Genomic DNA, 18,062 nt, shown 5'->3' with positions numbered 1-18,062 from the left:
GTGAATGACAGAAGGCGTGGGATTTTGTTCGCGTCTTGTTGTGGTCCTTTGCTTCGCGCTGCTGATTGAATGGACGCTCGCGGTCTCTAAGGGGAAGTGTGTTGCTTGAAGGGATCCAGACCTCTTACTCGCAGACGTCCCATTGCCGATGATCGGCTTCATTTCTCGCCTGCAATGGAGGATTCGGCAGTGTCGGTGCTGAAGCGGGCGGTGGAACTGGACGAGGCGTCTCGCTACCAGGAGTCACTTGTTTGCTACCAGGAAGGGGTTGCTCTCCTGCTGAAAGTGCTCAGAGGTGATTCTGTAGCCTTCCTACCCGCAGCCTAGGCAGATGAGTTTTTTCTCTGCAGTGAGCATCCCAACCTCTATTAATCCTGAGGATCTCACAAACCAAAGCTCCGTTGTCTGTCCACAAAATGGCCCAGCGGGTGCCCCGGAGAACGGGGTGTGAAAAGATTTCTCCTGGCTGACCCTGGTAGCTGGTATTCAATGGTATTCTGCCTCAGAGCAGGGAGGCTTCATATACTTGCGTCGTCTTCTTGAGGCACTAACACCTGTGTCCAGGAAAGTACCATTTATGTGTAAATATCTAGAGAGGTAATTCTTTAAGCATCAAACAGCATTTCAGTCAAGTTTATTTTGAATCCCTGAAAGATGCATTTAATCACTAAACATATATTTATTAGATTGACAAAACAAACATTAAAATTGTTATAAGCAAGACATTTTTGCCTCTGCCTGCTCACCAGAGGTATGTGATCCGTGACAACTTCCCCTGAGGAAGTATGACTCCTGGGAGCAAAAATGTTTCCCCGCACTTTTGAGAAATTTAGAGTAAATGCACTGTATCTGGAATAGCGTAGCGCAATAGGTACCTTCCTGATGTTTTACATTTCAAATCCCATCAGCCCCAGTCAGCATGGTCAAGGTTCTTGAATGCAGGAAGTTGTGATCCAAAACATCTGGAGGGAACCAGATTAGTGAAGGCTGATCTGGAGTTTCATTTGGAATTATTCTAAAATATACTATCTTTGTTATTTATTATGTTTGTGTCTTGCATTTTTCTCCTCTGACGGAATCTGAAGTGGCTTAGATGATCCTCTCCATTTTATCCTCACAGCAACCCTGTGAGGTGGGTTGGACAGTGCCTGAGCCGGCATCATTCAGTGAACTTCATGGCAGAGTGCAGACTAACGTAAAGCATTAAACCATACTTGCTCTCTTAATTTTTTGCTGCCAGTTACCATGGTTTTTCCTACAAAATCCCTCCATCTAGTTGTCCAGGTAAAACCTAGAGGCCAGATGAGCCCTGCCAGTACTTGTTCAGCTGATATCTTTGCTATTTAAGTGTTGGGTACCTAGTACCCCTCCTGTGTTTAAACTGAAGGCAGAAAATGGACTAATGAAAAAGAATCATTTCTTCACTGTCCATGTATCTTACTTTTTGTTCACAGCTACAAAGGATGAGAAGAAAAAGAATCATTACAAAGATAAAATATCAGGTTACATAGACAGAGCAGAATATATTAAGAAATACCTTGAGAAAGAGAAAGAAGGTATGTAGGAATAGCAAATTTATTTGGTATAGTTGGAGAATGTTGCATTGAAACTTTTTTTTTAGTATATGCTGTGTTGGTGTGTTTTTAAATGAAACATTTCTTTTTAGATGGAAAATACCATAAACAAATTAAAATTGAAGAAAATATGAAAGGTTTCTGTTACGAAAAGTTATTCCAAGAATATCTTGATAATACCGTTACAGAGGTGTGGGTTGAAGACCCTTACATTAGACAAGTTCATCAGGTAAGACATTGATTCATACAATCAAAATATCTTGAATCTTTAGATCTCAAAAATTAATTTTGTTTAATTATTTTCAGTTGTATAACTTCTTAAGATTCTGTGAAATGCTTGTTAAAGGACCATGCAAAGTGAAAAGAATACATCTTGTTACCTCTCATGAAGAAGTACGTATTTACACAAATGTTGTTGTTGTTATGTGCTGTCTAGTCGTCTTTAACCCTGTGAATGAAGGCCATCCAGAATGTCCTACCCATGACATCCTTGCTTAGCTGTTCTAAATTCAAGGTTACACAAATAGTACAATCTTATACCCACTTACTTTGAAGTATGTCTATTGAATGTAATCAGACTGACTTCTGAATAGATCCTTTTTCTATTCATTCATTCATACATGCATTTATTAGGATATTTTTAACCCGTCCAATACAAAATGTCTCTGGACAGCTTACAGAGTAATAAATATCCAATAAATACACTAGCAAGGTAAAATGCGACTGAGGAGAAATAAAATCTGAATTAAAATTTTTAAGCTTTAAAATATTAGGTAAATAAAAAGGTTTTAACCTGGTGCTGAAAAGCATATAATTTTGGCACCAAGCAAACCTCTCTGGGTAGCGCATTTCACAGCCATACATTCCATATATCTAAAGCTATATTTGTTGATATGAAACACTTTTTCTCAAAGCAGCTACTGTGGCAAGAATTAAAAATTGCTCTTGGCTGATGAAGTGTTTGGGGAATGTTGCTAGTTCAAATAATATATTGTAGATTTGGAAGTGGCTCTGAAATAATGATGCCATCTTTTTTACTTGTTTTTCCTTACTGTAAATGTGATACAATTTATTTTAAGAATCCAGTGATGCAGGAAGCAAGACAGAAAAGATTGCTGTTTTACTTCTAGAAGTACAAGTACACTTAGTCCAGCAGTTCCTTTGAATTATATTTGACTTGCTCCTAGAAATAGACACTGCTTTTTCTGGGGTGATGGGCTACTTTAGGCTAAGAGCAGACTTATAAACAACCACTCTATGTGAAGAAAACCAGGTTGTTTCTTTTTTAAATTAGAAAGGAACAACATAAGCTGTCTTCATACCAAATCAAACTATTTGTCTGCCTACCTCAATATTCTTTATGCCATTCTTCCCCAGTCCAATGCCCTCCAGACAAGAATTACCATCATTGTTGACCATTGGCTTTGTTAGCTTACAATATAAATTGTAATAGAAAACCTCAGGAAGGTAGAATGGGAGAATGGCACCCCATGGTGACTGACAGTGGTTCTGCAGGATTTTGGACAGGGATCTTTCTAACCCCTACCTGGAGACACCAAGTATGGAACTGAGGCTTTTTCTATGTACAACATGTACTCTGTCACCGACCTATATGTTAGCCTCCTTTTAAGTATCTGTGTGCCATAAATGACTAACTTAAGAGGGTATTGTAAACTGATAAATCATTTTGTTGATTTATTTCTAGGCTTAGTTTGAATCCATAATTGAAAGAGGCAGATAGGTGTCTTTGTTCTGATGTTTCACCTCAGTTGCAGAGTACCTTCTTCAGGAAGGTGTCATTAGCAGTTCACCTGGTGCCCTTGTTACAATCTTTTTGGTGCCAGGCAAAAACAACCTTATTTTTTAGCCATTGGAAAAACTGATTTTTATCTTGACGATTTTAAAATAATTGCCTTCAGTAGTGTATTGTGTTGTTTTTATTATCTTTGCTTTTGTATTTTAATATGCTTATTTTTATTGTTAGGAGATGCTTTAACTGTTTGTAATATGGGGCCCTTAGGGTTGGGCCAAGTTGGTGTAAAATAAATCTAATGAATAAATAAAATTAGCTTCCTCATTACTAGCAACAGTTGGTAAATGCTATATTGTTCCATTAAGCTTGGCAATTAATATTGCTTCTTGGTATTAGAGAGTTCCTGTCTTGATATATTATAGGTATTTTATCCGTTTTGTTTTTATTTTTATATTATTAATGTAAACCTCCTAAAGCATTCATTGAGTGGAAAGAAAATATAAAAAATGAAGTGATGTATTCAAAAAAAAGATGTATTCATTGAGAGAACTAGATTTACAACCTGAATTTGCAACATGTCTTAATTTTTAAAATATATAAATCTTAACAGGGCAGTAAAAAGAATCAACAGATGAAGATCCTAGAAGAAATAGAACAGTCTCTGAAGGGTTTTGGTGTAGCACTTGATGTATTATTTTCCCCTTCAATCCATGATCGAGAAATTAGGTTGGTTACATGTGAACAAACTTGTATTCAATACTGATTTTCTAAGGTGTTTAAATATACTTGATTATTTTGCTTTCTAAGCTTATTGCACAGGACAGTTGCATAGTTCAAGTTCTGGTGACAATTATTAGCTGGAAGAGTGCCAAGATAGTATCCTGCACTAGCTAATTTGTGCCTCTTCCACACATTATCTAAAGTTTGACACAGCAGACATGTATGCTCCATTTCATATGCTTACTAGGACCGTTACGAATCTCATTTGGGTGTGTCACATGTTCCCTCACCCTGTGGACCTTTGCTGGAGCATCTCCTTCATGTAACATATTATTCATGTGAAGGGAAGAGGAGGAGTTTGCATTGCTCCTCCACCTTGCAAAGAGTAAGCGTATGAATAGCAGCACAGTGTCTAATTCCATGACATCAAATGTAGTTCAACTGACCATTGTCTGATCATCATGACTTAACTGATATATTTATAATATTTTATCATTGTCAAACACTTTTGTATTCATTTTCTTTCTCTTGTCAACCTTATGTACCACTCTGTGAGGAAGGTTACTATTTTTCCAATTTGGTGGCAGAGGAACTTGGCCTAGAAAGGGCCATTTTCTTGGCACAGCAAGGGTAGGAGTATAGGTTTTCCTAACCAAAAATTTAGAGTTCTTCCCATTTGACTGTCATGCCTCATCTGTTAGTTGAATTGCTATGTATTCAAGTAATCTGAAAAAGTACTCAAAGGTACACTAATGGCAAATGTTGGCATATCTTTTGAAATCCACATCATGCATATTCTGAACAGAATTTTCATGAACAGCATAGGTCGACAGTTTCAGTATGTGAACAATAATACATCTTTCTTGCATCTGAAACACAGATTCAACAATGGATGGGTGATTAAAATTGGAAGGGGGCTTGATTATTTTAAGAAACCAGAGGTGAGTACTATTTTCTATTTCATCTTTGGGAAAGAATGGTTTACTGGTTGTTTGTTTAGCTGAATCTCTTTTTCCCCACAGGGTTCTTTTTGCCTTGGATATTGTGACTTTGATTTGAGACCATGTCATGAAACCACAGTAGACATTTTTCACATTAAACATACGAAGAAAATGTGATACCCACTCCTGACAGCCATTATGTCTAACAAGGTGTACTATTTTTATAAAATAAAACTGACTTGTAATGTTTTTCAAAAGTTAATCCTCATCACTTTGAGAAGCATGTCTAATCCAAAGGACATGTGTCCACACAGGATTTTGTATTCTTAAAAGGAGTTGTAAATACTTCTTAAACCCTGTTGAAGACCACTCTTCTTATTTCCTCGTTTATACAAACTACCTTATTTTTTTACCTTAACTCTATTGCTGATGAATACTTGGAAAAGCTCCTTGGCTACTGTACTTCTCATGGGGTGCAACCCTATGCATGCTTAGTCGAAACAAGTATTAGAACTTTCAGCATTAACCAGCTGGCCATGGGTGCCCAGGAGGGAGGTGTGCTTTTATCTAAAACATTTCTTGTTTCCACTGAAGCAATTTGTACTGCTAAAAAACAAGCTGACCTTTAAATGTAAGTTTTAAATTTTAAAATGAATAATTGACTACTTCTTTGCTATATGATGGAAACTTCTAAGAATACTTTGACAGCAGTTTTATTTTTATGAAGACACCAGGGACAATCTGCCAATGCAGCAAAGATGCGCTTAGTTCCCAGATGATCATTTAAGAAGCACTGAACTAAGCAAAGCCATTCCAAACAAAGTATTTTAGGAGTCACCAAAACAACTAGCTCTATCTTTGAGGATGTGTTAGAGGCTATAGCCATGTAGACTAAACATATCCAGCAGGCATCTCTATGTCATTTGCAACACGCTGCTGGCATGCAGGCACACAGCAATGAGGAGCGGCAAAGCAGGTGCCCATGGGTGCGTGGCAGTGTGGAGCGGGCATTGAAAGCCCCGACACACCATGGGTCTCGGGCCCTCCCCTAGCAAACGCTGTGAATTTTGAGGCATTCCTTGACTGAAGTAACTCTGGCAACTCAATGAAGTAACAAGGGGGTTCTAGAGTCAGCCATGGCAGCAATCACTTCTGTCACAGGAACTTGCTGGTATTATGCCCCAACAATGGTTTCTCCCTGATTTGAATTCAAGATCATGGTGTACGTATGCACAACATGAAAAATATTGTGTCCAACTAGGCAATGTATGGGGATAGCAGTTTATAGAAAATAGGCACAGCCCCACTTTAACCTAATCACCTAGCATGTTTGGGTGTTACATGAACCCATAAGCAATGGGAGAAGGAAAGTGTATTCCTCACATCTTGTACATAACATGGTCCTTGGATTAAACCCTGTTTTCAGGGTTACTCTCTAAAGCTACTTCAGTTCAGCTTCTAATAAGCTGACCACTCACCAAAGTCTTAAATACACTTCTGTTGAATTGCATCCAATTAATTTCAGTGTAACTTGCTGGTAAATGAATGGCCTTAGGGTCCCACTCTAAGAGGTTAATCTAACATGCCTGAAAATCAGTGCATCTGCTGACTTATGTGCATCTTGAATTATTAGAATTTGGAATTCAGCAGGAGTAAATTGCCTTTCTGAAAACTGAATAATCTGGCTACTATTTTATTTTTACTGTTTTAATTTGCACTTATCTGTATTTTAACTTTAAACTATTTGTAAGCTTTTGTGAGAACCATTCAGGAAGATGCTACTTGTTACAATAAATAAAAATGAAATATAAATAAGCAGTGACAAACGTTTCATGTTACTCTGTGCAGAAAGCAAAATGGGACAAAAATGAAATTTGAAGTGGAGAAGTGATGAGGTAGCTCTACCAGCTCAGCCACAGTCTTGCTGGTTTGTGCTGGGCAGGACAGAAATGGTGTGAGGTAACTGTCTCTTTTACTGTCTCACCCACTGGTTATAATAGGCATTTTTCTATGCCTACAGAAGACTGGCATAGGTGAAAGGCACAGATTGTGGCCATCTCAAGAAAATGATAGAACTAACAGTTCTGGATCCAAAGCAGTGTTAACCTGCTTCCAATGCCTTGTTTTGGGAAGGATGATGGTTTTCTGTCTGTAGAGATCTCAGCAGGTAGAGTTGTGAGCCTTTGCCATGGCAAAGCACCCTTTCCTGTCTGCTTGGCTTTAACAACCAATATGGAGAGGTGGAAATGGAACTGCATGGGGTTTCCTTTCAGGTAGACATATATGGATCCATTGTCAGTTAGCTCCATTTTAAAGAGTGTAGGTGCATAAATCAACTACACCTGTTATGGTTCGCTAAATCCTTAAAAACGCATGCTAGAGTAAATTTGCATTGGTATAGCATGGACCAAGAATCAAAGTTTGTCAAGTAAGTTACATTAGTGCAACTATTTTGTCACATAAAAGTTTCCATTTGCTATGTAAATTGTAATCCGTGCACGTTCTCAGCAAAGCAGCTGCCACTGCAGTGGTTTCACTTGGACAGAATTTGTTGCCAATCAGAATGCACTTTAGTTCATCACACATGATTGGTGGCAGCCAGCCCTGAGGCACATCAATGTTGCATGTTTCAATTTTGCCATTCTTTATATCCATGTTTACCTTAATTTCCAGTTGGGATTGTTCATGTGCTACATTAAAGGATGTTCTAATACTGAACTTAGGTGTTTTGCCGTATAGCCAGTCCCAGGCTTGTAGTTCTCTGGCTTTATTATTGATTCCAGGAAATTCTTTTTCATCTGTTGGATTTATGAGAATTACATGCTTGTCAATTTCATGGCGTGAAGCATATTCTTCAGCGATGGCATTCATGAGCATCTCACAAGTTAAAGTAGGTTCTTCTTCAAAGAGATTTTTAACTAAGGCAGGTACACTTGGAGTTGCATTACTTTTTATTCCAGTATGAGGACTCTTGAGCACAGAGGATAACACAAATTTATCAACACAACACAGCAAGGTGCAGTGGTGGTAAGCAGTCTTTCCTAGTTTTGCAGCAGTTCCTGATATTTTAAAAAAACCATTTAACAATAGATCGTATCTCTCAGTAGCCTGCACGTTTAATTGTGGTTGCAGGGCTTTTAATGCTCTAACAACTAGTTTTAAATTTTCCATTCTTTCATATTTTTTCCTGTTTGTAAAGAAAGTCAAATTGATGTTGCCTGGATCATGGTAAACTGTTCCTCCTCCACTTCTTCTTCGAGCTAGTTTAATGCCCTTCTGTCTCATGAATTTAAGATCACATTCCTGCCAGGGATTTTGATGTCTGCCAATCACTACTGCAGAAGAATTTCTCCACATGAAAAGAATGTGTCTGTTCTCTAAATCCATGTTATCATGGATCCAGTCTTCCAAAGCTAAATTCTGATAGACATCCTGGGAAGCAGACTGTAGGATTAGTCCTCCTCTTGCTGCCCATTTGAAACCAGCACATGGAACCTTGACAACATTGTATAATGGGTAGCATTTCTTGAAAGATGTCCATATGTTCATGTTTAAGGGAAATAAAAAGATCTAATGATAAACTGCAGCACACATTTCTCATATCGCGCACGCCCTCTCCAACTGCACGTTTTCAAATGATCATCTGTGCTTTCTTTCCAAAATGTATTGAAAATGGATCCATTAAATCCAATGTTTGTATACAGTAATTCTCTTTTGGAAGTGGAAAGTTCTAAGACAGAACAACATGTAGAAATTGCTTACTCATGTGTACGGTCCATAACCTAAGGGATAAAAATGCCTAAAAAAAAAAAAAAAAGATATTCACTGTTTATACCGATACAATTCCTACTACATATTAATGGTCATGTAATTAATAGCTTTATGTTAATTTAGTCCTTAGATATTCAATAAAGGATTATTTATTATTGGCAGGTATATTACTTAACCTAGCAGTACCTACTTCCCCTTCCCCTCTGACAACTGAAGGACATAGAGTGGTACCTTGGCTCACAAACTTAATCTGTTTCAGGACTCTGGTTGTGACCCAAATTGGTCATGAGCCAAGTCAAATTTCCCCATAAGGGTCAATGTAAATAAGGTTAATCTGTTCTGCAGCTATTTTTTTTACTCAGAAATATTTGAACCAAAGTGACAAAGAACAACAAAGATCAAGGCCATCTTCCGCCCAGCGATCGTGCGAGGAGGGGGGAGATGGACGTGATTGTGGGTGTGCTGGAGGGGAGGCGGGCACAGGCATGCTTGGGCAGTGAACACGGGTGCAATCCTGGCCATCTCCCACCCCAGCACGACTGTGATCGTGCCCGTGCAGGGAAGGTGGGCACACTTGCGATCATCACTCAATGCAGAGTTCGTGACCTGCGGCAAAATTTTTATGAAATTTTTGTTTGCGACCCAATTTGGTCATGAACTGAGGCATTTGTGAGCTGAGGTACCACTGTACTTTTTGCAGCTTGGTCCAATATGCCCAATAAATTCTCAATGGTAATTCCAAGCTTGCCAACATCCCCTCCCCTTGCACTAGCTACCCTGGCTGGCACTAAGATGACAACAGTGCAAGCAGAAGAGGGCATTTAAGGATTTCTTAGGAGTATTTTCCTTGGACTGCATACATGCATAGCGCAGTCTCTGGAACCTAATGCCAATCTATTGACAGCCCAAAGACAGCTCTTGGAATTGCTCCTTTGTATAATTTTTCAACCTTTACTTGATTTTTTTTTTTTGGAGGAGAGAGGTATAATTTCTTACAAGGTGATCGAAGGAGCTAGAACTGGATTTCAGTTGTAGGGGGATTTAGAAACGAAATAAATTAATCAGATAATCTTGCCAGAGAGGTATTTTCAAGCACGCTCATGCTTCTCCCCCTCCCCACAGCCACCGGGCAGCCACCCTGTGGTTACAAAATACTTAAAATTGGCCAGACAGACTAAAGTCAAAGAAACCTCTCCCCACCACCACTGTCCTGCCATCGCGGGTAGGGCTGCTAAAAGCTGGCTTATATTAACAGTATACTCTCAAAGGGATCTATCCTGTTGAGTTCAAAAGGACTTGCTCTTAGACGAATCGGGAGGCGCCCTGGGGCTCTCCAGAGGCGTTGGACTACAATTCCCATCAGCCTCGCTCCGGAGGATTCCAGCCCAGATTCCTATTAAAACACGGGCAGCTCGCTGGAACTTGTCAAGAACACACTTGTCCCGCCATTGCTGTTGCTTTAACCAAGACGCCCCCTCCGCCACCACCAAGAAGGAGAGAGGGAGTTAGGGCAGGAAAAACACCTACGAGCGTCTGGGCGCGCCCCGTATCTGTTACTACTCTTCTGATCGACTGGGAACTGGCTTTTTTCCACCCACGCGGATGGGCGAAGAAAACCCTCGTTTGGCAGACCGCTCACCGCAATGAAAGGGCTGGATCCAGGAGCATCTCTGCAAAGAGCCAAGAACGTGTAGAGTTGCACAACTCATTTTTAGGTTGTGTCGCTTCCTGCTTTCTTTAGACCCCATTTTCCCCCCCGCCTTCAGAACCGAAAAAAATAGGTGGGAAAAATCTTCACCCCCATCAACACTAAATTTGACCTGCGGAGAAACGTGTTGCCCCTTTAACACAGCAAGCCTGTGCACGTCTACTCAGAGAGGCGGCAGACTAATTGATTTGAATGGGTCTAACTCCAGTCGCTTTCATGGTTTCTTTAAAAAATATTTTTTTTCGTATATTTTATCAAAGTTAGGGAAAAAAGGAAGAACTACTGGGGTTAGTCCCTTCAGAGAACGGGGATGGGCAGGGGCTGCTGCACCGATCCTACCCTACAATCCTGGAGTCTCCATTGTTTCCTATGGGCAACCCCCTATTCCGAGGAATACAAAACCCAATGCATCATAAGGGATCCCAGAAGTCATTCTTCACTATTCTGTCTATATCTGAGAATACACATTACAAAATCCTTCCGTGTTAGCACATTTGAATCTGCTCTTGAGTTCCTACTCATAACATGACCCCCTGCGGGACAAAAATGCTAGGTTTTTTCCCCCCAGGTTGCTGGCTTCAGCTCGGTTTTGCTCCACCCCGTGGACTATGCTTGAATGGAAGGAGTAGAAAGTTTACTTTTTAACCCATTGCCTCCCCATGCCTCAGGAATATTACTATTTTCATGGCACCTAATGGCAACTTGCCATTTCGTGAACCATGTTGCGTGAGAACGATGGGAGTTGTAGTCCAACATTACTGTAGTAGACCAAGCTGGGAAAGGCTGCTCTAGTTTGTCGTGTATATAAGACACTGTAATTGCCTTGCTCTCACTTTCGCTATTTAAATTAATTGTAAAGTCTCTCAATTTGCATCAAGTTGTATGTGGAGGGGTTGAAGACAGTAATACAAGTATGACCTGTAAAAAAAGGTAAACAGTGTTCTCATTTCAAAATAGCACAATCCAGTCCACTGAATGCTTATGCAGAAGTAAAGTCCACTGTGTTTTACTCTTAAGGTGTGTGTAGGATTGCTGCCCTGTTAAATGGTCCATCCAAAGTTAAATGTGCTTAAATAGGCAATGCTAGGAATGTCTACTCAGAAGTAAGTTCTGCTGTGCTCCACACTAAGCGTGTTTAGGATTTAAGCTCAAATCCTGTTTACCCACGGAAATCATGGAGATTTGAACTTAACATTGAGTGCAGTTACTGGTTAGTTTCAGCTTGAATATTCAACATCTGCCAGTATGACAGCATGGGGAGGAAATAATATGAAAGAGTTATGCTGCATGAATTCTATGCAAAGTGTTGCCAGCAACATACTTAACTAATAGCTGTCCAGACTATAGGAAATCTTTGAAAAATGTTAATTTTCCATACCCAAAGAGCATGTTAATAAATAGGTTAGTATCAAAGATATTCTGTATCTTTCACTACTGCACAGGCATCCTGTGGGTTTGTCAAACACATAGTATCAATAAATATTATCCAGTGAAGCTGAGCAACTGGACTTGTATAGAAGCAACTTATTTATATTAAGTCTTGTGTCATTTTGGCCTCTAAAAGTTCTATCTATTTATTTATTTATCATTCCTTCATGCAACAGAAAACAGCAAGGGAAGTTGCAGGCATATGGTGCTCATATAAACCCTCAGATTCTTGTCAGCTTCTTTGTTTGCCCAATGATGGCAATAGATGCCAGCAGAATAAGAGAAAGCAATAGAGAAAAGCCCAGCTCACAGAACCTTTCTCCTGCAAAATAATGGACAGCCTCCAAACCCAAGTAATACCCAGTTGGGAGCAGCTGATATAGCCACACTTAGCAAACACTACAGCTGGACAGCATCTGAAAAAGTCATGTAAAGTTTGTGGAGTATTGGAAGTGGGAATACATAAAGCCCATTTTGAGCTGCAAAAAAGAAGAGAGAGAAAAGTATGTTTATTAATTTTAATACAATGCAAACACAAGTGATTATTAAGTAAAAACAACTTGAACAAGTATTATACCCTTTAAATATAATAGCAGTTGATCCATTCTTACTGTACCACATAATTCACAAGTAGAAAACTCTCATATCATAAACATATATTTGCAGGGAAAAAATCTGAATCACTTTAACAATCAGTGAACATCAGTCACTTCCAAGCCATAATTTAACAAAGTTTTGAAAGTCCAACACATTATTAGGTCTATCTACTGAATGAGCATTATTTTGTATCCCTTCTTCCATCTTTTTGCCTGTGATTTGGAAAAATCCAGTGATAGGTCCCAGGCTTATTTCTTAATGTTTTGAAATGGTCATTTACAACTTTTTGTATGATTTATTAATATTTTGCTCACTTATTCTTGGTTTACCTTTGGGAACATTTATGTAGAAAATGGAGAAATTTGGAAGCCAGCGTGTTAATCTGTTCTGCACCCACTGTTTTTACCTTGAGTTCAGTCTATTGCATGATGCTTTCTTTCTCACTGCACTTTAATTCTCAGTCTAAAGTTATCTGAATCATGCAACTATTTATGTATATTTAACTTCAGTTAGCAAATAAACTTTAAATTTATATACATCCCAAATTAAGCTGGTTTAAGCATATCACCAATTTATGCAGAGTCAAAAACTTCCCAATTTTTGGTACAAATTCCCTTGATAAATCTGAAAATCCAATTTTCTATAGGATGTATCTTACTAAACATATGTCTTCCAGGAAGTTCTAAGGCTTACATTTCCACAAAAAATGCTATCAGAAAGTGGGCACCTAGCACTATGAATCAAGACACTCTGCAAGATACACTCTGCATGTATCTTTCCCTCAATAAATCTTCTGTGATAAAAGATGTAAGAAATGGTAAATATGGGAGGATTACAAATAGAACATGACAGTATCTTATGAATGAAGCAAACATATGGTGCAGTAAAAGCCTCATCTGGAAGTACCATATGATCATAGTATTGATATATAGTGTCCTTTTAAATTATTCTTTGATTTTTCCATAGAATAATTATTGTTGCATAATCCTGCTTCTGTTTGTAAGGTAAAGACCACAAAACAGTTGCTGGATCTTTTTGCTTTGCTTTAACTGATTTTTTTAAAAGCAGAATTCATTACCAACCTGTCAGAGATAAGCATAAAAAACTTGTGGTGGATATTATAACTGCGTTCTCTTTCCTTCATTCCTTTTAAATGGGATTTGTTCAAAAGACACTTATCCGCAATGAGCAAGCATGATCTATCTAAATATAGTAGTATGTTTGTAGGAGGTTTGTGTTGGATGGTAGCTGTCTGGCAAGCAGAGTCTTGTTCTGCTATAAACCTACCATCAAGATGGAGAAAGAAAGGCTTGAGGCATCTTTTCCTACTTTTCAAGAATTCAACTGCCTTATCAGAAAAATCAATCAGAGAAAAAATATGGAATGGCACTTTTTGGGTGTTAACTCTGAGTACTCCCCACCCCAGTGTGAAAACATCCTTGTACCACCTGGAGTCAGCCATGTCTCTAGGAGGAATTTTACATCTTCCAGAGCTGGTCATTGTTCCAAATTATTTTTAGAAACATGGGTCATTACTGCAGTCAATATTCATTTTCACAGATTAAATATTTCGTCACGTTCCAACTGTACACTTCAAAGACTGCTTATATTCAAAAGTAATCAACGGTGGCAAATTACTTTCCATATGACAGATAGGGTAATGCTTTGTGAAGCTTGTCCCGTTTTAATTTTGGAACAGGGCATCTCGCCGCTTCTGTGCATATTATATCCCATTTTTACCTCAAGCATCAGTTTGAGTCAACAAAAATGCATATGAGAAAGCCATAAGCTGGTGTTGCCAATTGCAGTACCCCAAAACACCCCAAAAGTAATTGGCCAGAGGAAGGCCACATAGTAAAAACACCACAGTTATACTGTCCCAGGAGGGAGGGCAGATAAGAACAAAATGAACTTTGTGTAACCCACAGCTAACATGCTAGCCTGACCTCGAATACAGTAATCAAAGGGACAGTGGACACTGGTTCTAGCCGCCATGAAAGTTGTAAATGTGCAGGAAGTAAGAATATGGCAAGCCTGTGTGAATCTCGAGCAGATAAGAAATAGACATGGGAAATGTCTGGTCCTTGACAGAAGAAAGGACTCTTTCTCCAGCACAGGAGGGGTGCATACATTGATGTATCGATGTATTAGAGGTGCATTAGGTGACCTAATTGGTTACCTAGGGTATAAAACGCATGTGCTGGGGTGCAACTTTTGAGACACTGCTTTGGGCTGAATGTCCCCTTTTGTCTCCCTTTATTCTATAGTGCACTAGAATAAAGCTGATTTTGGCTCTAAGTCTGGCCTCAGCCTCCTTTTGGCTCAGGTCTGGGGTCCACCCGGGTTTGCCCTAGCTGTTGACTGGCTGAGTTCAGTAACAGTTCTGGCGCCCAACGTGGAGCACCGAGCGGACTAAAGGCGAATTTTGCCTCAAAATTCTTAAGCCTTCTCCCTCAAAGAACCTCTTTTCGGATGGGTGGACAACCGGCATTACAGAGCTCTCCCTTAGAATTTGGGCTGAGGCAAATTTGGCCGAAAACCTCGGTTCAAAAAGAGGGAAAAGAAAGGGTAACTGCTTGGGAGAAGACCCGGTTCAAAAAGGGTGAAAGAAAGGGCCTCCGGTTAGAGTTCGGTGCTGGTTAGAGGCCAGCAAGTTGCCCATCCCTGTCTGACGGCCGGTGACTCCCGAGTAGAGTTGAACTCGATGGGGAAAGGTGAGTTCAAGTAGAGACAGGGGGAACTCTTTGGGTGGAGGGGGGAGTTTTGAAAACTCTTTTTGGGACATTACCCTGGTTTGATTCCGGGGGGAGTGGATCCTGCATAAGTGCGTGAGCACTTTTGACCAGAGATGCCTGGCAGAATTGACAGAAGGAAAATCAGAGAGGTCTGCTGAAATCCTTCTAAAGGTCTTTTGGGGAATGGTCAGCGCATCATGGGTCAGGGTAAGTCAAACAAATGCATATGCCTCTGGGTTGCCTTTTGGGAAATTGGGAAAGGTTCAAAAGGAGATTCCAACTCAAAGAAAAGAAACCATAAACGTCTACTGTAATTCTATTTGGCTCCAGCATCAATTGGATGGTGGGGCAAAGTGGCCACCTGAAGAGTCTATCAATTTTCAGACTCCCCAACAGTTGCAACTTTACTTTCAACATGTCAGTAAATAGCTTGAACTCCTATGCAAGCGTTTGTTACATTGACAGTCTGAACTTGCTGGAAAAGTGCAGACTGGTCCCCACTGGGGAGGACAGAGAAGGGAAGAGGGAGAGTAGAACTCACTCTCTCCCCTCCAAAAGCCGACAGCGCAGTGTGGGTATGGGCTTTGGAGGGGCGGGGAGCTCTGGGGATTCTGCCACCATGCCTGGGTGCAGTGGTACCTTTCATGGCCAGGAGGGCATGAATGGGTGGTTGAATCCTAGCCAAATGGCTGCAGTTTGGAATCACCAGCCCTTCAGCCCTTCAAAACTGGCTACCTTTAGGATCCGGGGTGGGGGGGGGGGAAAGGAGGGGTTTCTCAAGCTAGCAAGTTGCTCCCTTGCTCCAAGAAAGATGGCTCAGCTTGCCATGAGGACTCTGTCCATCTGTGCTTCGATTAGCTACTCTTGAGAAAGCCATAGACCAGCCAGCCTCATTGTTTGAGGTCCGGGGTGGTCAAAGGGCTTGGGATTTGGAGTTTAAACTCAGTTTGTAATCAGTGCTGCTATCCACTTTCCTCTTCCTCTTTGTATGTGTGCTTGTCTGTGCATGTGCTCTTTTAAAATCTCCCCCACTTCTATTTTTGTTTTGCTCAATCAATTTTGTTGCCCAAGCACTTGGGTGCCTGTGCACTAAGCATTGCGTACAACTCCCTGAGAATGTGGTGGGGGGGTGAGGTGCAGTATTTGGAAACAGCTAAGAAGATGCATAGTTAAAAAGCAAAGGTACCAAAAGACAGCCTGCAAATGGATCTGATGGCAGTGGCAATGGGCAGCTCTGCAGCACGAATGGGGAAAGGCAGGGAGCGATGGAAGGTCCCAGCACTGCCAGCCAAGACTGGAGTTTCATAGGTGAAGAAGGAATAATTGTGTGATGTGCAAACTGGAGCAACAATGGAAAAGGGAATACCCCCAGAACAAGGCCTGGGCTGTCATGGCCACTTTGGAGACTCTGGGAGAAGAATACGGAACTTGCAGGAAGAGTTCCATGTCACCCCCACAACCCCGGGATAGAATGAGGGTGGGAGATGAGGACATGGATTTCTTGGTGGACACTAGGGCAGTCTGCTCAGTTGTGACTGCCCCATTTGGTGGGGGGGGGGGAACACAACAGGGATCCTTGACGATGGGGGCACATGGCATCAGGCCACCTGCCCAGTTGTGGGGCCCACAGAGTGCTTCCTATGGAACTAATTCTTTTTGCCTTCAAATGAGAATGCTAGGATGGGACAAAGAGCCAGCTGTGTTGAACCTCCCTCTCTCAGGGGAGGAGGGAATTCACCCATCTTTCTCTCAAGCACTGGATAAGGATTTATTTGAATGGACTAGAGACTCTAATGGTGTTTTTACTGCAGTATGTGAACAATCTTTTAATTGCCACTGAGGCCACAGACCAGTGCACATCTGCTGGATTTCATTGGGTCACTAAGGAGAAGATGCAACTTCACAAGAACAGGTGCAGTATTTGGGTTTCTGACTTTCAAGGGGGGGAAATACCAGCTGCCTCAGGAGAGGAAGGAGACGGTTTGTCAACCTCCCCCAAAGCTGTAAACACAGGCTTGGAAAGCTGGCAGTCAGTGCTTTATTGGGGCACACATGGCTGTTCCTCAGCACCAGGGCAACTCCTGGCATGGAGGTGCAACTGGGGGGGGGGGGGCTAGGGCTGGTTCTCTCCAGCACCAGTCCTGACAGGCACCTCTCTCCACCCTTCTGTGACACTGGCTAGCTGGCTGGCATTGCTCCTTCTCTGAGGCCAGAGCAGAGAAGCCTGCAGTGTGTGAAGCTGCGGCCACTGGCTGGTTGCTGCCTGTGTCTTGCAATGGCACAGGGGAAGTGGGGGCTGCTGGTTTACATCAGCTGACTTGCCTGAGACTGGACTGCCTGGAGACCACTGATACAGTGGAAGGACCATGCCCAGGTGCCCCTTGCTACACAGCAGTGAGATCTGAGGGAGTGCCTGTGTAGGGATACTACACCAGGCTGAGGAAAGTTCCAAAACCACAAGGAGACCAAAGGACCATGGAACCTACGGAGGATCTAAAGTTCTTGTTCAAACACCAACCCTGCAAGGGAGGACCAATGGTGTAACAGACCAGGACAAGAAGAAGCTGACATCAGGGTCAGCCAAGGGCCTGCAACTGGAGGGGGCAAGGGAGAAGAGCCCTGAAGAAAAGCAGCCTATCGGGGACCAGGATCGGGTCCCAGCTTGAAGATTGAAAACAAAGAGACTTGCATTTGCCTAATGCTAAGTAGCCTAGATAATAATGCTGAAGGGAAAAAGGGGAGTTTCTTGGAGTCGCTATTCTGGCTGTCTTCGTGAACTTCTGTTAATTTTTTACTCCCTTCTATACCATATGCCCTTGTAGAAAGAAAACAGTG

At 41.2% G+C, this 18,062-nt stretch overlaps 2 protein-coding genes across 4 annotated transcripts; one reads left to right on the top strand and one right to left on the bottom strand.

Moving 5' to 3' along the window:
- The first annotated feature begins 11 nt into the window (after nt 1-11).
- Nucleotides 12-6,275, top strand: MITD1 (microtubule interacting and trafficking domain containing 1). Of its 2 annotated transcripts, XM_044433670.1 has the most exons (7): nt 12-295; nt 1,455-1,556; nt 1,667-1,803; nt 1,881-1,967; nt 3,938-4,053; nt 4,928-4,988; nt 5,070-6,275. In XM_044433670.1, exons 1-7 carry the CDS (start codon nt 175-177, stop codon nt 5,163-5,165), a joined length of 720 nt encoding a protein of 239 aa, XP_044289605.1. In that variant the 5' UTR covers nt 12-174; the 3' UTR covers nt 5,166-6,275. The 2 variants fall into 2 exon arrangements, with proteins under 2 accessions (XP_044289605.1, XP_044289612.1); XM_044433677.1 differs by lacking the exon at nt 1,881-1,967.
- On the bottom strand, nt 424-10,488 carry LIPT1 (lipoyltransferase 1). Of its 2 annotated transcripts, XM_044433659.1 has the most exons (3): nt 10,287-10,488; nt 7,650-8,787; nt 424-554 (listed from the first exon to the last, which is right to left on the bottom strand). In XM_044433659.1, exons 2-3 carry the CDS (start codon nt 8,535-8,537, stop codon nt 519-521), a joined length of 924 nt encoding a protein of 307 aa, XP_044289594.1. In that variant the 5' UTR covers nt 8,538-8,787; nt 10,287-10,488; the 3' UTR covers nt 424-518. The 2 variants fall into 2 exon arrangements, with proteins under 2 accessions (XP_044289594.1, XP_044289586.1); XM_044433651.1 differs by lacking the exon at nt 424-554 and having other exon boundaries at nt 6,929-8,787; nt 10,287-10,486.
- Nucleotides 10,489-18,062: the final 7,574 nt, after the last annotated feature.

This window comes from Varanus komodoensis, unplaced genomic scaffold (assembly GCF_004798865.1).
Source record: "Varanus komodoensis strain SLA01 unplaced genomic scaffold, ASM479886v1 scaffold1, whole genome shotgun sequence".
Classification (NCBI taxonomy): domain Eukaryota; kingdom Metazoa; phylum Chordata; class Lepidosauria; order Squamata; family Varanidae; genus Varanus; species Varanus komodoensis.
The sequence above is the reverse complement of the archived record's forward strand: the minus strand, read 5'-3'. Positions and strand labels throughout refer to the sequence as shown.

Excerpts from the sequence above, each read along its gene's own strand:
- MITD1 (XM_044433670.1), top strand. The coding sequence starts at position 175 with ATGGAGGATTCGGCAGTGTCGGTGCTGAAGCGGGCGGTGGAACTGGAC. Across the intron at positions 1,557-1,666 it reads CCTTGAGAAAGAGAAAGAAG|ATGGAAAATACCATAAACAA; the intron begins GTATGTAGGAAT and ends ATTTCTTTTTAG. Across the intron at positions 1,968-3,937 it reads TTGTTACCTCTCATGAAGAA|GGCAGTAAAAAGAATCAACA; the intron begins GTACGTATTTAC and ends AAATCTTAACAG.
- LIPT1 (XM_044433651.1), bottom strand. The coding sequence starts at position 8,537 with ATGAACATATGGACATCTTTCAAGAAATGCTACCCATTATACAATGTT.